Here is a 25,357-nt window from a genome sequence, read left to right on the forward strand (position 1 = left end):
GACACCCCCACTTTTTATCCCACTTGGCTAGAATCCCACAGCAGGTGGACCTGATTAGAACTTTTTACTCAGCATTAAAACCTCAGACACTGACTGTTGAAGTAAGAGAGAACACCATGGTAAGATCCAAAGATCTGTCTGAGGCCTTCAGAGAGAACAATGTAGCAGCTTCTGAGTCTGGTGAGGGATCTAATGAGGTCTCAGAAGAAGCTGACATTAGCCGTTCCACTTTACAGAAGATAGTCTACAAATGGAGAAGATTTAGGACAGCTGCTAACATGTCCAGGTCTGGTCCAAGCAAGTACACCCGGAAAGCAGACCAGAAAATGCTGAAAGAAGTCTTCAAAACTCTTAAAATGTCTTTGTGGAATCCTCTGTAGGTTCTTGTTACTGTTGATGTAAATGTTCATGCTTGTCCAATCAAAAAGAGACTGGATAAGCACGACAACCTTCAAGATGCCCCGATTATCCTGATGGCTCTAAAGATGATCTTATGAGATATTCCTGCTGTGTGTTAAGAGTGATCTTGTCTGCTCTGAATGACGTAGGGACCGCTCCGACCTCAAGTTGGGGATATTCAACGAGTTGGATTGTCTTAGCCTGATGTCCTAGTGCGTGAGGTGTTCCCCAAAGACAAAACATGACAGGAACTCGGAGGAGAATCCCAAATTACAGAATAAAAAACAACTGACATGTATTGGCAAAGAGACATCAGAACAGATCTAGATCACCATCCAGCTCACCACCATGAATCAGATGCTTGACACAAATCTGAGACCACCTGTAAAAAATTGAAAGCTGAAGCAGAACTGGGCCCTGAAATATGACAGTGACCCAGAAAATACCAGTATATCCACCAAGGAGTGGCTCATAATTAAGAACTGGAGGGCCCTGGGCCTAGTCGAAGCCCAGATCTCATGGAGATGCTTTGGGAAGACCTAAAATGAGCTAAACAAGCAAGGAAGTCCTCAAATATCTCACAGCTGAACATGAGGAGTGAGAACTTTCCTTAGATCAATGTTGGAGCTTTCTCTTTATCTCCAAGGTAGAACCCGTCCACCCAACACAAGGTCAGTTCAGGTGTTTGTATCCCGAATCGTGTTGTTTTAGCCATGATCCATATTTCAGGACCATGACCTGCAGAAAGCCAGAACGCCTCTGCAGACATTCACCTCACACTCTGAGGACTAAAAACTGCAGAGAGAAGGAGCATGAAGATGAGGAGCTTTCGAAAGAAACAGGAATAAAATGAAAGCAGTCAATGATGAGTCACACTACTTTGTTTAAGGGACAGAGACCGTCCTGAGCATCTCAGAGAGGACATAAACTCTGCAGGAAGGTTTCCATCTGTTGTTTCAGCCCAGAATATAAACCAGCAGGGAGCATGCTCTGATTTAATGGTGTTGTCCCAACCTCTGTGGAGCTATGTCCAAACTGCAAGACCTCAAGCTGAGATCTACACCAGCATAACACACAGAGATAGAGACATTGTTACCTGAGCTGAAGACTATGTGACCTGGCTGTTCGGTCAGCTGGAGACAGATTCAGACAAATGTTTAACAGGGGACCAGAGCAGTAACATCACAGCAGGGAGGATACAGAGAAACCAACCCTACAGACACACCTGAAGCCCTAAATCACTGAGGACAGCAGAAAAACAGGAAGTGATGCAGAAAACATGAATTATTAGTGAGGAGAGCTGCAGTGAACACAGCAGACGTGCTGAAGGAAGGTTCTGAGGTCCAGCTGGTCTGGGGTCAGATTCGCTGAAACTTACAGAGAACTCGGATTTACTCAGCTGGCAGTTTATAGTAATATTAAAACATCAGATGGACATCATCCATCCATCCATCCATCCATCCATCCATCGCTGGCCCATGTGGTGACCATAATACTTATCATCACATTTGGAGAAAACCAAACTTAACATATCAGTAGAACCCAAAGCTTAGGTGCTGTTCTGGGTCTCAGCTGCTTAGAGGCCAAACATGAGGAGGAATCTTCAGTTCAGAATGCTGGAGGAAACCCACTCAGGAAAACGTAGGAATTACATGTGGAAAACTTCACAAACATTGACACAATTCAAAATCTGTCAAAAACTCTACGTTTACCCACTGAATCCTGTCCATGTGTGAACTGACCCCACAGCAGCCTTTCATGATCCCACACTGGTCATTGGGTCCAGGTGGAAGCTGCAGACCGACTGAGGCCCGTTAAATTTCAAAATGTAAAGAAACAAGATGATAAATGTGAACAACAGCCGCTTGCTTCTTGTGTATAGCACATGAACAGGCTTTGAGGATGTGGGCTGGGCGAAGCTGCAGAGTAAACATCTACCTCTCAGAGGAGATGAAGCCTGGCACAGGAACATAACCAGTTCTGGATGTTTGCATGTAAATCAGCCACACGTTCAACCTCAATTACCAGCTGCCAGATGTGTCTGTAAACTGTTTCTGATCCAATAACTCAGCTTCGGTTCTGATATCAACCTCACCTTTTTCAGTAAAACACTCTGAGTTCTGAGACTGACGCATTCAGCTGACTGAGAGAAGGTTAGAACATCATTTGAATTTAAACAGTTCCTATTCCTATTACTTGTTTCAATTCCAGTTCCTATCGATTCTTGATTGTGAGTCTTTTAAGAGAAAGGACATAATGGTTTCAATGAGCTAGCTAACCAAAGTAACTTCTGGATAAACTCAATTTCTACATGAATTTTAATTCTATGAACTTTTTCATTTTTAGGACCCTATGAATTTCTCACAGGGCCTTTTTCAAGCAGTATATTAATATTAAACCTATGAATATAAATGTTAGGAATTTACTTTTAACAGGGGAGCACTTTCACAATAAAGCTTTATTTCTGAAAGCCTCATTAAACACACTGACACATATCCAGGGTCTGATGCTGCAGGTACTTCCACAAGTTAATGAGTTCCACCTGATTGGCTAACCTGCTGCAGAATATCAAACATATCAAACAAGAAAGAACAGTGTGTCCAACCCAATCCAGACTAGCAGCAGAAACAGTAGCAAATCAGAACCAGTTCCTGTTAAAATGATCATATCTGCATTCTCTGGCAGCATGAATGTTCTGGACAGATAGTGTCTCCTGCATTGGATGGGTGTAGAAGCTTGAAAGCATAAATATGAGAAAGAGAAGTCTTTCTCTGGTTCCACCACGTTGCAGTCGGTCCTCAGACCTAATGCAGTAGCACATGGTGGTGTCTGGTCGACTGCCTTGCTAACGTTAGCTGGGTATTAGTATTTAAGTTGACCCACCATTTCAGGTCGAGCAGAACTTGTTTGCTGGCTCATTGTTGGTATGAGACGTGTTTTATTGTTTTTCTCACCTGGTTCTGACTGCAGTGCGGTGCTAGGTTGAGTGTCGGAGAAGGATGAAGAGGTAGCGGGGGAAGGCCAGTGTAATGCCGTTAATTCTACACCATGAATCCGGAAGTGTTTAATAATGTTGGTCGTGCACCCTCCTTTGTTGTATATTTGATATATTTTTATAATTTTATTGCAAGTGTTTCATTGAGCCCACTGGTCAGTTCTGTTATTTTATGTTCTACTGTTGCTTACCAGGTTCGGGAGGACCAGAACTACGTCTATCAGATAATAAAGACAAAACTACAACCATAGAGCCAGACCTTTGGAATTTCCCAAGAGAGGTGGTCCTGAAGGCAGCAGATGATCCCTGCTGGACCTTTCTGCATCAATGCTGACATCACAAAAGAGGAATTGATTTAAGCCCATACCATGAAACAACCTCCAACCATGACAGAGCCTGGCTGCGGGGACTGGTTGCTGACAGCAGGCTGGTTGCTCCTTTTCCAACAAACATCTGGAGAACTGATCCTATCTGATCCATGTTCTCACTGTGTGATTGTCCATCCCAGAGACATCTTAGCCCAGAGAAGCTGACTCCTCCTCTGAGGTTGTCATAAGTCTTCGTCTCTGTGTAATAAAGTCTGCGATAGTAACTCTGGACTGTAGAGCTGGACCAAGGTTCTCCAAGAACAGTTTAATAGAGTACTGTTGGACCAAATTAGGTACATCTTACAATCATCTGTTGGTCCTCATGTTGCATAGTTTGCTCCAATCCCAACCTTTTCAAGATGTGTTGCACTGGGAAGTGCAGAATAAAATGGAAGACATGCAAATCTATAAGTTTTTATTATTGTTAATAAATATGACCAATAATCAGAATGCAGTAAAACTCTCTTAACTGCACAACAATCACATGGAGAGGAGAAAACTAAATTCTAATTAAGCAATGACAGTGAAGAACACACACACACACACCACCCCCATCATGGTTCTCTCCAGAGGAGAATCTATATTAAAAGTCAAACTCTGATCGATGGCTTTAATTTAACCATCAAACTGTGCAGGAAGTCCACCTCTACTAAACCAAATACCCTTTCTATCTGTATGTGTGAGTGTGTGTTATATTATGTGTTACAAGGCCCATTTTTCCAACATAAACTTTGCTGTTAGGACCACACTGCTCCTTATGGGGCCCAAAGTCTGGCCTCCATAAAATCAAATCCCCTAACCCAAAAATAATGCTGTTTTTGGGTTAGGGTGAGGATTATGTCAGAAATGAATGGAAGTCAATGCAAAGTCCTTGTTAAGACTGAAAGGCATTGTGGGTGTGTGAGACAGAGAGAGAGACTGAGAACACACACTCTTCTGGACATGCTGAACAAAGCAGAAATGTCAACATTAAGTCTTTATCAAGGATATATCCTTCAGCAGCTGCTCATCATCTGTTTGTCGTCAGCAAGCCTCATGAGGACACCGACCTGATGGTCTCTCATGAGGACACTAATCTGATGGTCTCTCATGAGGACACTAATCTGATGGTCTCTTATGAGGACACTAATCTGATGGTCTCTTATGAGGACACTAATCTGATGGTCTCTTATGAGGACACTAATCTGATGGTCTCTTATGAGGACCTGATGGTCTCTCATGATGAATGGTTTTCAGATAAATCGGATGGTTTGATGATGGATGGAACTGAGTCTCTATGGCAACATGAAACCGAGGCTCCGCCCTCACATCCTCACTCACTGTGTCTGTGTTTATACATTGAGCAATATGATTGCAAGCATGTGTGTAACACTATCTGCTTGTGATGCAGGGTATCATTACCTCCATATGGTCATCACACACAAACACTCAGCGGTCAGAAACATCGTTTTATTTTCCACTCAGTGTGTTTTTAAACTGACAAACTGAAAAATGAAGCAGAGGAGATGAAACGAAGCAGCTCTCAGAGTCATTGTAAATCTTCTGATCACTGTGAGAAAATGTCTTCTGGTTCCTGCAGCGGTTCCGTCTATCGCTGCTCTGCTGCAGGAGCTGGAGCTTCCAAAGAACCCACCAAACTTTATCGAGAACTGCTGTTTCTGCTGCTTTATCGTGTTTCCTTCTGACTGTTTTCAGGTTGAAGGCAGCAGATAGGAGAATGTTATTAATTAGGGCACTTAAACACACTGAGAGGAAATTACTCTTTAAAATTCTTCCAATTCAGACCTGATGGGCTTTACAAGTTGGTGGTTCTGTCTCTTTGAGAACGTGTCCCAGTTTCAGATAAACTCTTAGGCTGGGACTGATATCAGGAATTTGAACAGATTTGCAGACAAACTCTCGAAACCTCCTGAACTTGGGTTTGGACTCATTTGGTCCGCATTAGAACCTCCCTATAAACTGGTCTCAGAGGGTGCTGAAACTGGCTTGGTACTTTGCCTTTAAGATTTGGGCAGTGGTTTCCGACTTGTTTGGTTCTGGTACTGGGTCTGGTTTTGGGTTTTGTTTGACAGTGAAAATAAAATGGTGTGAAGAGATTTTATAAGATTTGGACCAACATGTAAGGTTGAACACTCTTTGGGACTTGGAATTAACTGGTCTGGACCAATTTAAAGGGATTTCTACTGGTTTTGAGCTGTTGTACATCAGTTTTGACTACAGGCATATGTGATTAGGTATGGATCTAGGTTTGGACTGGTTCTAATCTGTTTTCAGGTCAAATATTGTTCTGAACATGGCTTAAAGGTGATTTTTTACAGGTTTTTCTGCTCCTCAGCTCTGGAACAAACTACCTAAAAACCTGAGATGTGCAGAAACTGCTGGTTCCTTTAAGTCTGGACCGAAAACATGTTTGTTTACTGCAGCTTTGGATCAAGGAATTGGACTAATGAACTGCTTGTTTTAATCACCGATGAGCAACTGAAGCTTGACATTAAAGATCTGATCTAAATCTGGAGATTAATATTTGCTTTTCACATTTTGAGATATTAAAGATTTTATTTTTTTTCTGTTTCCTTTGACTGTAGATCACTTTGGATCTCTTGTGTATAAATGGTTTTGTAGAATTAAAGTCTGCCTTGAACGTGCCTCTGCTGGGATTATGGGGTAGAACTAGTTTGGTCCTGCCTTGGTTTCTGGTTTCAACAGGTTTTTAATCGCTGCTGGATTAGATTTGGGCCAGTTTTGGAGATTTATTTGGATTTAATGTCAAATGGGTTTGGATTCTGGTAAAGAACTGGAACTGAATGTATTTCTGCTGTTTCAACAGTAACTGGGTCAGTTTTGTTGTGGATAAGGAGGATCATCAGGAGCTCCCACATGTTCCTCATGTTGAAGGTCTTAATTGTTCTTCTCAAGCAGTAGGCTATTTTCATCTGAGGTAAAATCACCATGACTACCACAGCCCCAGGAAATGAGTTCAGGTGGTTTCGGGATGGTTATCCTCAGAAGGACCATCAGTCAGCAGGATGTTTCAGGACTGAATGAAGGCGGGTCCACAGAAAGCAGGCAGGAATATCACAGCTGGTCTAAAAACGTCATTAAAGGTTCAAAAAGTCTCGCATTTAGATGCATCCCACATAGACTGACTGTTTCTCTGTTAATTCTGATGATTCTACCTTACAACCAATGGAAACCTAAAGTTCTGTTTGTCAGAAAATCTAAACCTTACATCGCACCAATGAAAACTATTTTAACCCAGAGACATTGACTTGTTGAACAGCTGGCCCATGTTCTGTATGGTATTTGCCCTCAGTAATTGATCTGGGCATCTTTTGAATGAATTATTGCTTCAATGCGAAGTGGCATGGAGGCAACCAGCCTCTGGTTCTGCTGAGGTGCTCAGGAAGCCCAAGTTGGTTTAATAGCAACCTTCGGGTTATCTACATAGTTGTTTGTCGGGCCTCTCATCATCCCCTGGAAAACAACTCTGTGGATTTTGGACTTTGAATTTCAGAAAACCCAGTGGACCAGAACCAGCAGATGACATGGCAACACCAGATCATCCCTGAATGTGGACACGTCACACTGGATGTTGAGCAACATGGAATCTGGGCCTTTCCACGATTCCTCCAGAACCTGGGACCTTGATTTCCAAATGAAATAGAAGCTTTATTTTCATCTTAAAAGGAGGACTTTGGACCACTGGGCAACAAGTTGGTTCTGTTTCTCCTTAGCTGAGGTAAGATGGTTCTAACACTGTTTCTTGTTGAGGAGGGGCTTTAACACAAGGGATGAAGAGCTGTTGGTCATATCCTTGATATGCCTGTGTGTTGACTCTTAAAGCTCTGACTGTAGCAGTGGTCCAGACCTTCAGAATCTCCTTCAAACTCTAAAATCATCTTTGATTGACAATCCTCCCAAGACTGCAGTTATCTCTGTTGCTTAAGCACATTTTTCTATCACACTTTTTCCTTCCTTTCAACTTTCTATAAATGTGCTGGGATACAGCACTCTGTGAACATGCAGCTTCTTTAGCAATGACCTTTTGTGGCTTCTCCTGCTCATGTCAGCAGTCTGACTGTGTAGGCCAGACGGTGACCATAACAGAATATTTCTGGACTGAAGTAGTTCCTAATTTTCTGACTAACTTAATTTTAGGTTTTCTTCGAACATCTGAACTGTGAGTCTGAGGGGATTTAATCGATGTAAGATGTGAGGTTGACTTTTTGAAACAAATGACCTTCCAAGTCAGGAAAACATCTCAGAACCCAATCATATGATCTGATGACTCAGCTGAGATAACCAGAAAGTAGAGTCTTATTTAAACTTCTTAGAGTAAACATAGGTATCGGCCCGCTCCAAGATGCTCCCTGAGCCTCGGTCCTGTCAGAGGACAGAGTAACTCTGCAGCCGGACTTTCTACTGAGACCAGACCATAAATGCTGGGAAAGTTCAAACACTGCAGAGTTTTTTCTTCAGCAGCATCTGGAGGAAGATTCAGCTGCTGGGCTGATCTCATTAATCGCAACCTAAACCGTTTGTTCTGACAGCGACATGAAGCCTGTTGGACTCAGAGTAATATCAATCATGTTCCATTAGCTCCCATCTTTCTAAATGTTTGCACAATTTGTCTCCGCAGCTTGGCTGCAGCTTCTCCAACTCCCAGAAGATTCATGATGAATTTATCAACGACTCGTCCAGAACGCCTATTTTTAACAGCATCAACAGATCAACCACTAAATCAGCTTCTGAATAAGAGACGATCCAAACTGCTGGAGGAAACGGTCATGGATTAAAGCTCAGCCTAACACTTTAGAGGATAAGGAGAAGGAATCTGAAACATCCGGCTTCACTGATGCTTGTTCTTCATTGTCTGAAGGACCCCAAGAAGTCCACTGATCTCTGAGGCTAAGCAGCATCAAATCTGCTGCTCCTGATGCTTCATTACAGGCTAAAAGTCTGTTGACACCTCTGAAACTCTTCCCCATGAAGCAGCCAAGGACTCCTTCACAGTTTCTTCATCTCTTTTAAAGCCTCCTCTTCCTCCCTGCTTGTCCTCCTTCTCCCTCAGCCTCTCTCTGCCTTTGAAGCTTGCTGAGCAGTCCATTAAGTCGACTAACTCACACCCTCGGGAGCCATCGAGGCCCGCTGTTACCCCGTGTTACAGCAACATCAAGGGGTGTAGGCGAGCGCGCGGCAGCACCGTGGATCAGGACGAGTTTGTGTGAAGATCTGAGGTTGCCTCAACCTGCTGCTCTGTGTTTGACCTCCACAATCAAAGATGTTGATTCCTGTGAAGTGTCAGAGCCATCCTCTCTGCCATGCATGCCGTTTTAAGATGTTACATAAAACCACAGCCTGGGTGTCCACCAGGGAGGCTGGTGGGATTTTTTTATGACATGAATAATGCTCTGTAAGTGAGCCTGTCTCAGCCGGGGAGATGTTTAGCTTTAACTTTGAAGCAGGAACGTGTCACAGACGAGGAGTTCTGACCTCTTCAAACAGGACCGAAATTAAGATGTTAAATCTCTGCATAAAAACACCCTACGTTCCAAGAAAAAGATCTTGAAGGTTTTCTGCATGTCATCTCCAAAGTAACCTGACAGCTCGTCTAGAACCATAAATGCCTGGTTCTGCTCTCCTCTGAAAGCTAACTCTCTAAAATTTTCTCCACACAGTCAGACTGAGTCGGACCGTTCCTGAGACCAACTTCCAGATGTTCGGAAACACTGAAAATTCTTGTAGGTGACTGGAATTAAACCCAGTCAGTCTGAGAACAGCAGGACCAGAAAGACTGAACCGGCATGGAGACTTCTACAGTGACATCAGGTCAAAGGTTTACTGAGCCAAGTCAGATGGTGGCTGTTGTCCTTAGACCTTCATCAAGTTGAGAAGAAAACATCTAGAGTTTATGAGCAAAGATTTGGTTTACAGTGAGAAATGCCCAAAGAGTCAACCAGATGTCCTGGAGTCTAGGACAGCCGGATTTACCCAGTGTTACCCACCTGGACCTCAGAAATCAATTCTTCATTAAATCCCACCCTGGTACAGGTCCACCAAAAAGCTCTTTCTCTGTGTTCAGTGTATGTTCTTCAGTCTTCAGAGGAAACATTCAGCTTCAGTCAGATGTGTTAATCTGACTTTGAAGATATAGGTTAGAATCCCTGCCATAATTTTGATGGTTTTAACTGATTATTGCAGAACCAGAGTTAAACGCTTTGAAGAGAGATTCTGCTTTCAATAGGAACCAAATGAGTCTGACTTCCTTTCCAGGGTGGACCTCTCAGCCAATAATCGCTAGATGGATGGACGGACGGACGGACGGATGGATGATGGATGAATGGACAATGGACGGATGGATGGATGGATGGAAGGACGGATGGATGAATAGACGGACGGACGGATGGATGGATGGATGGAATGCATGTAAACACATCACTCTGACATGATCTACAGGAGCCCTGGAGGCTCATTGGGTTGTCAATAAAAGCTAAGATGTCGGTTAGACACAAATTCTCATGTAAAGTGGAGTGAAAACAAAGAATATGGGATTGATGGCAACAGGTGCCAGATTATTGGGAATTTACTGGGTTTAAAAGTCCTTCTGAGCTGGATTGTTGGGATTTTATCCATCAGCGGATGAGCAGAAAGGTCTATAGGTGAGCTGAAACTGTTTTCTGGCCTTAAGAGTGATTGCTGGTGGTATTGATGGGACCTACTGTGGTATCTGGATCAGACAATCTTATGCAGATGAGCTTTCTAAGGATGTACCCCATGGTGTCCAACCATTGACGGTCTCTAAACTAGGTAAAATAATGTTTCTGACTTCAGGAGGAAGGTCTAACACTTTGTTTGTACCACAGCTCAGTGTGAGCTGGAAACAGAACTTTAATTCTAGGTCTCTGTTGTTGAAGCATTTAGAACTTGATGCAGGGCAGTTTTCCAGCTCTGTGGAGGTACACCAGAGGAGTGATGAAGCTGCTGATGATGCTGATGGAGAGAGCAAATAATGTGAGCTGCAAGATGACCAGCAGGGACGCACTCAGAACAGTTGGACCCAGCACGAGGGTCTGCAGCAGCTGGGTGGTGCTGTTGAACATCAGGGTGATGATGATCACCTTAAAGGCCTTCCTCTTCATGGTGTTCCAGTTCTCGGACCTGTTGCTGGGACCAGGCTGCTTCAGGATGAGGAGGACGCGAATGCCACAGTAAGACAAAATGGTGAGGAAGAGCAGGGACTTGGCTATGAAGTAGCAAGCAGAGACTGTGAGGGACAGACCAAAGGCAGGAAAAATAAAGTCCAGCAGGATCAGCAGCCAGTCAAACAGACAGAAGCCCAAACGGTACCGCAGATGTTTTAACCTGCAAACACGAAGAATCAGACAGAGCTTGATGTGAGGATGTTCACCCAGAGACCACAAACATCTAAACACAAACAGACTCAAATACTCTGACTCCCAACAAGGTGAGCCATCTGAGTGACCCAACAAAACCAGGCTAGAGCTAACATCTGGATCAGGATTGGAGGAACCCTAACTACAGAGGAACTCCACCTTTATGCAATGTCTAAGGTTCTTAAGTTTGTCTATAGATATAAATTGAACAAAAAAACGTCAGTCATTCTGTAGTTTTCATATTTACCCAAAACTTTACCTGATGAAGAGGGTTGGATGGACGACGGCCATGTAACGTTCCAGGCAGATGCAAGTCTGAAAGAGGGGCCGAGAAATTAACATGAGCTGCAGAAACAACTGCAGAATCAGAATCCCGACAGCCTCGGACATCCTGAGTAGGAAGTGAACCATCACATAGAAAGACGAGCAGCCAAAGAGGATCTCAGCGAAGGCCAGGTTGAGGGCGAAGAGCTCTGAGATGATGGGACAGCTGGACTGACTTGCAATCATCCAGACCACGTAGATGTTGGCTGGCAAACCCACCAGCACGTTCGAAGCCAACAGACCCATTATACCGTTAAGGAAGAAACTGGGATCAAATCCCAACGTGTAGTTGGAACCAATAGAACTCATTTTCATCTGATTCAGGAAGTGCTTAGGAATTCTGCAGGAATTAAACCAGAAATAATGTATAACAGTGGTGACCACACTGTGGACTGCATGAAGAAAACTAGTGAGTTTTAACAACAGTTTCTACATCATGTTTGTGTTCTGCATTTCAGATGAAGGCCTTACCTTCTTGTCTTACATAACCAGAAGCTCCCTGACTGGATGATTAAATTGGTATCTGAGATGATTCTTCAAACCCCAAATTTAGGTCCTTTCTGGTATCTTGCCATTCAATCTGAGTTTAAAGTCAAATTTTTAAAAGATGAGGCACATCACGGAAGCAAATTAAGGTTCAGGTTTTTTTACCCAAAACTAGCAAACAGTGGAGGATTAATGATGTGGTAAATGTTAAGAGAGACTGTAAACAGACAACAGTTTGTACATTTACTGAAAAATAAACGGTCTCTTTGGTTTTACGCACCTCGATCTCACCCGCTGCGCCGCTGCATCTGAACAGCATCTATCCTCCGGTGGTTTTGCATTAAAGAGGCTCTCCTGTTTGTAATTTGGGCTTTTCGTTTCTCAAGCATCTCACCGCACGCTCCTTTTAAACTGGACCCACCTGTGGATTTGCATGGCGAGCAGCGGAGTCTAAGTTTACATCTGCTGCATTCAAACAAGCCTAAGCGGAGACACGGATATGGTTTCTGTGGACAGGGGGCACGGCCACATTTGCATTAGATTTCCCTCAAAATGCAATTTGCCAGTGGAATTTATAAACCAGGGGGCGAAATGTTTCTTCAGCAGTCAGCTGAGCCAGAAAGATGAGCTGGAACTGCAGCAGGGACCAGATGCAGACCATGAGTTATGAAGTTATGTCATCAGCTGTCATCAGAAACGAGTCTCTTTAGTTCCTTAAATTATTCATAATCTTTATTTAAGACGGCACAGTGGAGTAGTTGGGCCCTTTTTGATAGCAGCAAGAAGGCCCTGTCCAGCCAAGGCCTTGGAGCTAGAATGTTACCCGGTGGATGGTTGGACTCTCTCTGGGTACAACAGCTTCCTCTCACAGTCCAGAACCAAGCAAGTTAAGATAACTGATCATTTTAAATTAGTGTGCGGACACCTGGCCACTGTCCATGATGTTCCCCGCCTCTCACCCACCGAACTATGGAGATCGGCACCAGACCCACCCAAGCCCAAACTCCCACAAAACAGATGTACCCTGTTTTGTCTGAAGGAGAGCCCGCATCATGTCATCTAACGCACATCAGTCGGTACCTTTAAAACACACTGTACACGCTGAGACAGAACAGATCACTGGACTTCAGCTATGGATCAGAGGCTAAGATGTTTCTGAACAAAACAGGCTGGTAAAGCATCGCTGGGCCCGGTTCTGTGGAACATCAACTGCTGACCAGACGTCATCCCTGTGAGATGCTGACCAGGAAACCCCAGACTTGATGATCAGGCCTGTATCAAACCCCAATAAAGTAGTAGTAGTAGTGCAGTAGTATTGTGTTAAACCAGCAGCCAAGGTCATTCCTTACCGAAACTTGGAAACAGATACTCAGGAATGTTTTTTAACATTTTCAGGTAATAAGTGACGGCCATGTTTGTTTTCATCATCTGAACTCATCAGAAACATTTGGTCTACAATCAGAAGGTGGGGTACCAGAAACTCATGAGGTAGTGCTGTCTTTAACCCCTTCTGAACCAATTCCTGCACAGAAGGTTGGTGGGCAGATGAGGTATCAAGGTCCACCAGCTGATCATCATTCCCTGGGTTCAGTTAAATATTATGGGGTCAAGTTTGCTCACAACTGTTGGTGTCATTTTAGACCTTCTGGTTTCTCCAGGTATAGCATTTTGTTTAACATGGTGTTCAGTGTGTAGGACCAGGGGATGTTGGAAGATGGAAGAACAATCGTGGATCTTCTTGGTGGAGGTCAACCAATAAACCAGAGTCATCCCCTCCACATTCAGTTTGGTCCTACCCAAACTGAATCCTGTTGTTCATGTGGACATTACTTACCTTCAACCACCTACCACACCAGGAACCAAACTCAATGCGAATGTGGCTCCTTATAGCAGGACTGAGACAATGACTGAGTCAGACATGAGCAATAAGCCTCATCACCCAAAGGATCCTGTGTCTGACTGATTTCATGATAAAGACGAACCTCAGTGATGTGAGATGGTACAGGTCGTCAACAGTCCAGGTGAGATGATTCATCTCTTTTGAAGGATCTGAATGGTTGTTCTGGTCATGCTGCATTTCCAGCTGCAGCATCTTTAAGTAAACATGCATCATGTTTCTGTTTGTTCTCCGTGATGAGCATCATCTACCAGCTGGGGGATGATGAGGGTGCATCACATGCTCATCCATCAGATTTGCATGACTGCTGCTGTCTATTTAAATCAGGCCAATATTACATTACTGAGCAGCACCCCAGCTGCTAATGGTTACACATATCTTTACATACAGCCCCATGTTATCTGATGTCTGGGATCAATGTGAGGTGATGCAGGACATGCATGTTTGCTGCAACAATACTGATATCACAGCATTATAAAGATCATAGGTTAAATATGTCTGTAATAAAGTGCATGTAGTTCAGGCTGAATAACAAACACCAGAGACAATCATGTTGACCCAGGACAACACGGAGACAGCTGAGTTAATACAGGAACTGACTCAGGTCAAGGTTACGGTTAAGGGTCACATTGATAAGGCTGCTTAATGAGACAGGTGATCTTCAGACACTTATTTTTTCTTCTCTGATTGATCTGCAGCTTTGGATTAAACCAGTCATGAAAAACACTGACAGTGGAAACTCAGCTTCACCTAAACCTCCCTAAGATGGATCAACTGTTTTTCCAACTCAATGTCAATTCAAAATCATTGAAGGAAACTGGTGTCCTGACAATGACCAGTATCACCCAGCATTCCTCTGACTCCTCATGGCTACCTGAATCCAGTTCTGGTCCCTGATGCACCTACAGAAGAACAGCATGGTCTGCAGCAGCTGGTGAGACTTGATCCTACAGGCTGATGATCTTTTGGATCTCAGTAAGATCTTCTGGTTCTGCCATCCCTAAAAGATAGTCTCAGTCCAGATTGATTGGTGGTACCACCCTAGTGAAACGGTTCCTCTGTAACATCCCAACACCACTAACTCACTCTGATACCGATTCTATCAGAATCAGAATCAGAATCAGAAAAGCTTTATTGCCAAGTACGTTTTTGGACATACAAGGAATTTGTTTTGGCGTAGTCGGTGCAATACAATACAAATTAAACAGTATAAACATATCTACAATATAATATAAATATATGTGAACAGTTTTAAGTGAGTGAGAGTAAATATAGAGCAGTATAAGATGCAAGAGCAATACAACAGTGCAGGTGATCATTGTGCAAGTAAAGCAGGAGTCCAAGCTGAGCGTTAATGTAACGCATAGAGTTACAGGTTACAGGTGTCCTGTCAGTAAAAACAGGGGGGTTGTGGGGGAAAGGGAGAGTGTCAGGGTGGTTTCTGGGCTTTGTTAACCAGGCTGGTGGCAGATGGGAAAAAACTGTTCTTGTGGCGTGAGGTTTTGGTCCGGATGGACCGCAGCCTCCTGCCAGAGAGGAGAGTTTCAAAGAGTCTGTGACCGGGGTGGGACTCCTTCAGATAAATCCGTTTTAAATCTTCACTGATCAGTGTTATTGTACTCAGTATTAACTTTAACGGTACCGACACAGACTTAAGGTGTTTTTCTTTGACTGAAGCTAACCATCATCTTATATGCAACAACCTTTTTATGAGAACCTTCATCACTGACGTCAGCTTGATCTGATGCCCTTCTCTCCCTTCCTGAGGTACCGTGTTCATAGAGCAAACTAAATCCACTGATATGACTCGGACCTGGTGTTCTGGAGAGTCTGAATATCAGCAGCTTTAAAGCAATAAAACAGGAAGTGCGCAGCAGGTTGTAACCCTGCAAACGTCCATGGGGGAGGTTCTCTTACTGTTTGAAAATACATCTGACCTGTGTCACCCACCCAGTCAGAACTCCACCTAACCCTCACCTTTGAGGTGAGGAGGACTCAGGAGAACCTTCAGGGATGAACGCTCTGTGCTACAGTGTGTGTCATGTGTGTGCAGCAGCACAGTGATCTCCTGTCTGCAAGGAGATGTCCAGCAGCAGCAAACAGCAGAATCTCCCACTGACACCAAAATGATTTAATCTAAACTGTGGAAATATGCACCTGAAGCTGCAGCTGAAGGTGACCAGACTCCGTCAACACAACTGAGAAGTGAGACCTGAGCAGTTAAAAGCTAAATGAAGCCATCAGGTTGACCAAATATAATTTCCACCTCCTGCAGATGGACTGAAACCTCTGCAGATGTTTAAGATCTCACAGCAGAGTCACAGAAAGCGACAAAAGTCTGATGATAGAAGCAGTCCCAGTAAACAGATCTTCTCATCTGAATGAGTTCTGGATCATCTGCTGAGAAGGTTCTTCATCTGTACAAGTATGAACATCTTCATCTTAAATTCAAATGGAGCCTCATCCTGAGCTCTGATTGGCTGATATTTCCAGTAGTGGGCCAATCAAAGCTCTGTATGGATTAATAAGTTGATAGGAAGCTTTGAGCAGGATGTTTAAATTTGTATCTCAGTGAGTCCATAAACACGAGGCTCAGCCTACAATTAGTCTGCTTGATGCTCAACGAGATCTTTCCAAATTATCCCATCTGACCCGGAACCTTTCTGCTGCTCGGTAAAGTAAATCTGATTACTCTGAGCGCTGTCTCTGTTGTCCAGAGCGATAATAAGAGCTGGAATTAAAAGGTGCTGTCTGTTTAATGAGCCACAGATGTGACTCCACATTATTCCCACTCTCTGTCTCCCTTCTGAAACATTTTGGTATTTTAGCTCGTTAGCCACAGCCTGGTACAAAGTTACGTAAAAACACGTTTCTGCTTCTGAATACATCCAAAAATAACCTGAAATACCAGCGGCCGCCCACCTCCCTCTCGTTCCGTCCTCCTCCCGGCCTTTGTTCGAGACTGTCCATTCCTGATGATTATCCATCTGTTTATCTCCCATTCTCTCTGAGTGTCACTGTTTAATTGGACCCCCTCCTCTTCCTCCGTTCCCCATGGGAAAGTATGCAGACACATTTTGATTTGATTATGGCTCACAAACCAAACTATGCTTTGCTGCATTCCAGCTCCAGCAAACAGACAGGCCAAGCAGTAAGCGGAGCTGGGTAGCGTGGAGGGTTCTAGATTCTGATCCCAGGGGTCTGCTTTCAGCATCCTTATAGGTCCGGTCAGATCAGCATGGGCCGTTCTTCATTCTAAGAGCAGCTTCCCAAGACGATAAGGCACCCAACCAACCAACCAATCAGAACAAGGTTTTGAAACCTTCGTCTTAGCACAGATGCCCTCTGCAGGCTGCTACATGTCACTGCACCAGACTAGAAGCACAGCAACTCTTCCACTGTTAAACAGAAAGATGTTGGCACGGCACTGGTGGTGTAGAGGTTAGCGCGCGACCACATATAGAGGCTATAGTCCTCGAATCGGCCGTCCCGGGTTTGAGTCCCAGACCCGGTGACCTTTGCCGAATGTCTCTCCCTCTCTTTGCCCCTCCTTCCTGTCTGCCTACTATCAGAAAATAAAGGCCTCTAGTGCCGAAAAAAAACAACAAACAGAAAGATGTTGCTTCTATTTCCTGCTTCAGAGAAAATCCAAACACACAGAGCTGCAGGACAGAGTAATGGTAGAACTGTACCCCAGATCAGCTGCAACAGCAGAACTAAATGGTTACTTAGACCAATTTGTCCTTCTTAAAGAAGATGAAGCATTTACATGGTCCTGTTCTGTAAACCAAGCTCCTCAGTACGGATCACAACAGTTAAACACAAATCTGATGGAAAATAGGTTGGGATCCTGAGGGAATCAGAAAAAGACTAAAATGCACCTACATCCCCCTAGGTGCAAGACACAGGTGTGCTAATCAGGAGATAATGTGAAGCAGCTGGGGCAGAAGGGAGGTTGAGGAAGGGAGACTAATTAACATGAATGGAGTTAAACAGAGATACAAGGAAAATAAAAACCACGGGCAAAAGAAATGAAATCCAAATGTACAAAGAACAGAAAACAAGAATCAACTAAAAAGCTAAACACAAAGGAATGAACTAATGTGGAAACAATGATGAAGCATGAACTGAAGAAGGCAAACCTAAAGAACAGAACAACAAGGAAACACTAGAGGGTCTTGATATCTACTTCACAAAAATGCTATGCTTCTCTAATTTATGCTGGTTTGCCACATACATACATTACATGTGTTTTGAATAGTTAAAAATGCAAAAAACCTTTGCAAACCAAAGTTTGCTTTGATAAGCGAATCTTAATATATTATTTTCCTCAGAAAGAAGGTTGGAATTAGCAAGTAAGCCAAAAGAAACTGAACAAATCTGAGAAGATCTGATTTAGAAGAAGAAAAACAAGAAAGGAAGTGAGCGATGAGGCGGAAATACGTCAAAAGACAATTAAAATGTCGAAGAAAATGAGCCAAAAATGAAGTAGAAGGAGATGAGGAGAAGAAGTGAAAAAAGGAAAAGAAGGGTAGCAAAGTCCAGGGAAAGGAGGATAAAAACAGGAAGTCTCTCCCCCTCTCTGAGCACAAATAAAAGAGGGAATCACATGAATGCTCCTCATATCTGAGTGAATCATCCCGTCTGTGTCCTCAGACAACCTCCCAGCAGCCATGGGAATCTGGGAGACGTTTGGGCACAAGGACAAACATCTGCTGAACACTGAAACTGTCAGCGAGGAACCTGCAAAGAGCTGGTCCAACAAACACAGCAGGTCCATGCTGAAAACTAAAGATCCTTGGGTTTGACACGCAACATTTTCAGAGGAGGCGGATCTGAGTACTACAGTCAGCTCAGCTAGGAGACAATTACAACGCCCCATGCATGCTACAGTACAAAGTGATTGTTAAAAAGCCTTTATCTGACAGCTGCTCAGGGGAAAGCAACTTCGCCTGCTGTTTACATCAATCTGCAGTCAGAAAAACGAGGAGAACCTTTGATATCCCCACAGAACTGCTAATTGAGGGGAAACAACAAAATAATCTGTGACTAGAAGTCCTGGGGCCCGACAGGTAGAAGCAGTTACACAAAAAACACCACAGAAAGAAGCAGACACTCTAGATATGCAAGCAACCTGCAAGGTGGGCAGAAAATCAGAGGTCACAAAGAAGTGATAAACTCAAAGACTGTTGATAGAACGTTAGCTGAACCACAGGCTTGAGGCTCCTACATAGTCCAGCATTCTTGACTCTGCGGACATCCGCCGAACACATCTGCACAAAGCTAGATTTTTACAACAGTGTAGACAATAAACTGCTCATCAGTAAAAAGTCTCCACATCGAACTGTTTTATATGTGACACACTGGGTCACTGTCACTCTCTGTGCCGCATTGACTTGTGTGTTCTTCGTCTTCATCCCTAATCTAGTTTAATGGCCTTTAACATCTTCTTTTCTTTTCTGTGGGAGCCTTTAGAGTGATGTTAAACATCTGTCAGCTGGATCTTTGAGGATAGGTTGGAATTCAGGCAATAAAAGCTTCTCAAACAGAGATCTTCTGCAGCTTTCCTTCCAGAATGATGATGAAGCCTAAAACCCCAAGGGCCTTTTCTTGCTTTCTTTGAACAGTCTGGCTGCAGATTAGTGGCTCCTTAGTGTTCCTCTGGTTGTTTACAGGACAAACCCATCAAGTTGTCTATGTTCTCTGACAATTTGTGCTCACAAACATAAAGATGACATTACTAAACCAAAGGAGACATGGTCTATAACTGCAGGGTTTACATGGAGCTCTACTGTACCTCCACCTTTCAAAATTAATGAAGGAGGATGACCTTGGTCCACTAGATGTTCTACCAAAAACAATCACCTCAACACTGTTCATCTTTCTGAGCCATAATTGTCCTGCAAATGATTTACAACTACAGCCCAGAGTTGGCATGTTAAAGTTTATCATTGCCTATGCAGGTTTGAACTCTTTGTTCATCAAGAGCTCTTCGTTAGATCCCACTGACATGGAAAAAATAAGAGAGGATACAGCTTCAGTAAGATTTTTTTGTTGTTTTTCTGTCACTTTCTCCTGTTGAAATCAGCTAAAACACAAAGGCCCTGATCTTCCAAGGCTCCAGATAGGGGGCTAAATTGCTTGTGCAAAAGAACAAACTGCATGTGCAATAAGTGGGCGTGTTGCGTGTAATCTTTAAAGATTGCGTGTTTAATGGATAAAAGGTGCAAAAGAGGTGCAGACCTCCCTATTTAAATGAGGAAATTGTGTGTGCTCCTGGCTGGCTGCTACTGCCCCTGGAGGACGATGCCTTAAAATGCTGATTTTTCACTAACTAAACGGTGATTTTAGCAGCCAGTTTGCAGATGAAGGATTGAATCTGTCTTATAATGTCTTTATTTCTATTCTATTAATTATATTATCAACATCACAGCACAGTGGGTCCTTAGCATGATGTGCAATTACAGTTAACAGGCTGTGGGTTTCTCTGGCAGATGATCCGTTATGTGCAGCTCTGCATGATCAGCAGCAGATGATCTCCCTGACAGTGATGGTGCTGGAATGATCCAGACAGAGTTTAACCATAGGAGATGTCATGGCTTCTGTTTGTGATTGGCTCCAAATCAGACCATAGATAATCCTACATAGAATCCTCTATTCTCACCTATTTTTATTATTTTTATCTTTGACATCTCTGTTGACACATGAACAGAAGGTTCTCTCTCCATCATCTGTCAGTCTATCTATGCCTCCTTCTGGCCACAGTGACAGCAGACATCTTTGCGTCCCGGTTAGCGCCTGCATTTCAAACACGCTAAATCTAGACGCAGAAACAGCACCGCGATCCGTTTCTGGTTTGATAAATCGCGTTCAGAGTGGTAAATCATTACATTTGCATATCTTCCTCCCATTAATTTGTGCATTTGGGTCATTATCAGATGTTTGGCATTTTCATGGAGGAAAACACGCTAAACAGTTTGCGCCCGCCGTTCCACTAATTATACTCACGCAATCCGGTTAGCACCTGGTTTGTAGATCAGCTTTACGTGTGGACCTTCTGCAAAGCTGCAAACCTGACGATTAGACCCCAAGTTGTAACTTTCAAATCAGCTTCTACAAAGCAAACGGGAGAACATCAACACCTTCTTTCATGCACTCTTCCCTGCATGGATCAGCCTCCAGAATCAGTGGGAATCCATGAAAACAGCTGAACTACGACATCATCAGAATCAGATCTTGGAGGATGGACATTAATAGATCAAAGAAATCCTGTAAAATAAGAGTTTGGGTCTGTTTTGGTCCAGCATGAGAGTTCAGGACAGACAGTTTTAACAAATTGTTTCATTCCTTGTCTTTTTCTTTACATTTTGAACCATCAGCCTTAACAATAAACCAGTATTTTATATTTTCCAACAAATAATGTGCATTTAGTTGAACCAGGCACAGCTTTAGATCAAAACACGTAGCTGGATTCTTGATGCAGCTTTTAAAAGTTCTCCTCTGAAACAGTGTTTGTTCTGTGAGGAGTCAGAACTTTCTTAAACTGAAGAATCTGGACTCAGTTTAAAGGCTTTTGGATCATATTTTAGCCTTTCTGGTAAATATTTTATTATGATAATCAGTGTTGAACAGAAAACATCTCAAAGTTGGGTTTGGATTAAGACAAAGGACAGGTTCTGGTTACGTTGGGTCCTGTCTTATGGCGGGAAGGTGCCGGGCTTTCAAGTATTCAGCTTCAGTGAAATCACCTTTCATTCTCTCTCTTTCCTCCTTGGTACCGCTCAGTGTTGATTATGTTTCGGTCAGCTGAACTCTGATCAGCAGATCACTGAACTTAAGACCAGAAGGTAACCTCTGACCTCCTAGGGTTTCTCACATCTTAGAAGAACTCTTCTGATTCTCAAGATCTATTAATGACCTAAACTGTTGTAGATAAAGACAGAGATGATCAACATCACTTCAAAGACCAAGAGAAAACGCTGAAACAGCACTGGAATCAGGTTCAAGTCTGGACTTTGACTGGACCATTGCAGCATTCTTTTCTGTTGTGAGTTTGGGTTCATTGTTCTGTTGATGATCCAGTTTGGACCAAGCTGCACCTGTCAGACAGATGGACTCACATCTGACTCTGCAATACTCTCGATCATGGTCCACTCAGTGACCTAAAGGTGTGCAGGTTCTGTGGCTTTAAATGAGCCCCCATCATGAGCTCTCCACCACCATGCTTGAATGTTGGTGTGAGGAGATCTGCTGTTTGGTTTCATCCAAACATGGTCCTGTCCGTTATGGTCAAACATCACTGCTGTGGTCTCGTCTGTCCAGAGGGCATTGTCTCAGAAGTCTTGATCTTCATGCAGATGCAGCTTTCTTACCCTAAGTAATGCTGCCATCTTGTTTGAGAGTTTAGCTTAGATCCATTAGGACTGACCAGCTGCTCTCACCAACATGACATTTCTGACAATTAACCCCGATTATAGTTCTCTTCAGCACATTGTAGTTCAGTTTCCTGCTCACTTTCATTTGCACTGTGCTGAACTGTTTACTGCAGCTAATGTGTTAACAGTTAGTTTTAGCTGAATGTTTTGCTTCATTTTCATTTAGGCTCAATGTATGTTTAATGTATGAATGTATGATTTGCTACAGTCTGTCTGTCTATGCTTTCATATTTTCACTGCTGCACCTCTGTGCTCTGCTTCATACCTGGACTTTATCAAACCAGCTTCTCTCACTTTCCCAGATGATGCGGAGCTGTTTTCTAGGGAATTCTGAGGTTTTCCTCCTGATTATTTCCTTACATTATGCTCCCTCAGCTCCACCCAGTCTGATTACTGTCCACATTAGCCTGGACTCAATCTGCTTCCACCTGCTCAATCAAAGGCCAAGGTGATCTCCTTCGGACATTTAGCTCATCAGCTTCATGAATGAGGTGACTCCTGGCAGACCTTGATCAGACTGGGTTCTGTGGCGGCTGATCTCTGAGTCCAGGAAGACCAACACGCTGCTTCAGTCAGGTGGAAGTGCTGTCAGCTGGTCTGTTTAACCAACATGTTCTGAAGAAGAACCCAACTGATAAAACACCTGTCAGCGACCGTGACGCTACAGAGACTGGATCCTTCAAATCAGGGTTTCTGGCAGTTTCCACATTTCCAACTTTTAATGTCCTTGGACTTAAAATCAGGACCTGCAAAAAAATAGATATGCTGATAACTCCTACAGGACATTTAACTTCAACACCTTCCCAGGGTCTGCAAAGAGCTTCATAATGGAGTTCAGTCAACTACCGACAGCTACTACTAGGTATGGTTACTACTTTAGCCAAACCTGGCTAAATGTGAACATTTCATGAGGAAGGAGTTGGAGTTAAAAGCTGCAACAAGAACATTTAGATGTTGATTGCATGAACATACGATCAGTAGTTTCAGAAGCCTGTTGCATGTTCTCAAGGTCTGGCAGTAATCAGGTCCAGGTGTGGCTTGTAAATTAACTATTTAATTTAATCTCTGTAAATTAATGATTCCACAGAAGAAAATGTTTCCTGGAGGGTCCAGTTGCTTTGGACTTTTTCTCTTCATAAATGACAGCATCATCTGGATTTACTCCAGTTTTCTGTCAGACACTAACGATAACTTTATGATCTGAAACCTCTAAATGTGGCTAAATGGGTAAATACTTTTTCACTGTATGATACAGTGTCTGGTAGCTGAAGGCTGTTCCTCTGCAGGACAGATGTTCTCCTCGTTGAGGAGATTCCTGGTTGGATTTCAGTGTTGACACTGACTGTAAGCAGCAGACCCGGTGTACTGGTCCACTCCCAGCTGCAACAGGTGTATGTGTTCCCAGGACAAATAAATCTTAAACAAGCAGCTGTGTCTGTAATCCCAGAACGACCTCTGACCTCCAACTGGGTTTAGCGTAATCAGAGAGCGATGAGGCAACACATGCACACGCCCCGGATCATGTCAGCACCATCAATTATCCTGTTCCACATCAGAGTGTTGTGATTATGAATCTGAAAATATTTCATATTAATACTTTAATATTTTATCAAATAATATTATGGTCTGTTAAGGGTTGTCCTGTGAATACCAGCCCAGTAAGGCGATGGTATTAGGACAGAATAGAAAGATGTGAGATGAGCTCTGCTGAAGAATTTCAATATTAGCGCATCTGTTTGGTTCTGAGCTTCCTGTGGATGCAGTCACAAAGAAAACATCTTGTTATAGTTTCCATTAAACTGCTGCAGATCAAACCCAAATCAACCATGAGGAACCAAGGAACAGAGGAGCAGGGAAGCATGAAAAGAAGAAGAGAAGAGAAATCCAGCTTCTGGCAGACGAAGAGCAAACAGAGAAACATGACAACATTCTTCTGAGCTCAGTTAAAGGACTGTGATGTTTGAAGTGTTGGAGATGATCACTTGGCCTGAAGAGCACAAAGCCAGTTGGCTGTGAGATGTGTTTCTACATAAAAACCTCTGAGGAGCTCCTTCAACATGAGGTTCTCACTGTTAGGTTTCAAACCTTTCTGCCAGAGGCTGAAGCTTCAAGCAGACCAAACAGATGTTTGAGAGGAAATCTGAGGTCAGGGGTCAGAGCAGAACAACTGAAGGGGATAATCAGCAGCTTCTTCTCTATGTCAACATGTTAACCAAGATTTATCCTCCTGAATGGGAGTTGTCATGTTTGCTCAACAAATATGAAAGCTTAGAACATCCTCAGCAGAACTTCTGCCACATGAACAGCAGCTGGAAGTAGAAAGTCAGAGTTCATGAGCAGGTCTGTTCCCTCCTCCTAAAGACACCGTCCAGAAGCTCTGGAAGGCTGAAACACGGCGCCATTTTAGATCTGATTTACGGTGGAAAACATGACCTTCAGTGATGACATCTGTACATCCTGTCCACCCGTCCAGTTTTTTCTCTATATGAGGTTGAATAACACAAGCAGTAGGTCCATGAGGGAAGCTCATCCTGGCAGGGTCATCGGGGGAACCATGCAGAACTTCATAATCCTAAATGCTTCATCCGAAGGAACTGGATTTCTTTTCAGCCAACCAGACCTTGGACTGAAAATGGAGCAGTAAATCTACAGCTTGATCCTTCACCACCACGAACAGCAGCAACGTCCTCATTAGAGCAGACGAAGGTCGGATCCATCTGTCCATCACTCAGGAACAAGACACCAGGATACCTGACCTGTTCTGGTTCAAGCAGTGGAGTAAAAAACCGGCACCTGTCAGGTGTTTAATTGATTAAAGGTGAAACCTCCTGACAGCAGGGGGCGCTGATGGCAGACTTCCTGGATTGCACAGAGGACATATTCTGTTTAGTTGTGTTTTGTTGTTCTTGGAGTTGCTTCTCTTTGTTGAATGAATATCAGAACACAGAAGCTTCATTGACATCATCATCCATTTGTTCTCCATAGCCTTCCAGAACCTCTGAAGTTCTGTTAAATGACTTGGATGAAGATCAGTTGTTACCCTGTGTTACTGATGGACT

The 25,357-nt window shown here is 43.4% G+C and overlaps 1 protein-coding gene across 6 annotated transcripts in view; it reads right to left on the reverse strand.

Moving 5' to 3' along the window:
- Positions 1-25,357, reverse strand: part of sugct (succinyl-CoA:glutarate-CoA transferase) — a 77,451-nt gene that overhangs the window by 11,834 nt on the left and 40,260 nt on the right. Inside the window, exons 13-14 of one of the 6 annotated variants that reach the window (XM_047349631.1) lie at positions 11,416-11,471; positions 10,139-11,124 (exon numbers count right to left, since the gene is read on the reverse strand). The exons of 3 other annotated variants lie outside the window; for them this stretch is intronic. In XM_047349631.1, coding sequence (XP_047205587.1) covers positions 10,680-11,124; positions 11,416-11,471 — 501 coding nt within the window. In that variant the 3' untranslated portion in view covers positions 10,139-10,679. Of the gene's footprint in view, positions 1-10,138; positions 11,125-11,403; positions 11,472-25,357 lie in introns of those variants that run through there. 2 more of the 6 variants (XM_047349635.1, XM_047349636.1) reach the window with 2 other exon arrangements.

The sequence above is a fragment of the Girardinichthys multiradiatus genome, chromosome 21 (assembly GCF_021462225.1).
Source record: "Girardinichthys multiradiatus isolate DD_20200921_A chromosome 21, DD_fGirMul_XY1, whole genome shotgun sequence".
Classification (NCBI taxonomy): domain Eukaryota; kingdom Metazoa; phylum Chordata; class Actinopteri; order Cyprinodontiformes; family Goodeidae; genus Girardinichthys; species Girardinichthys multiradiatus.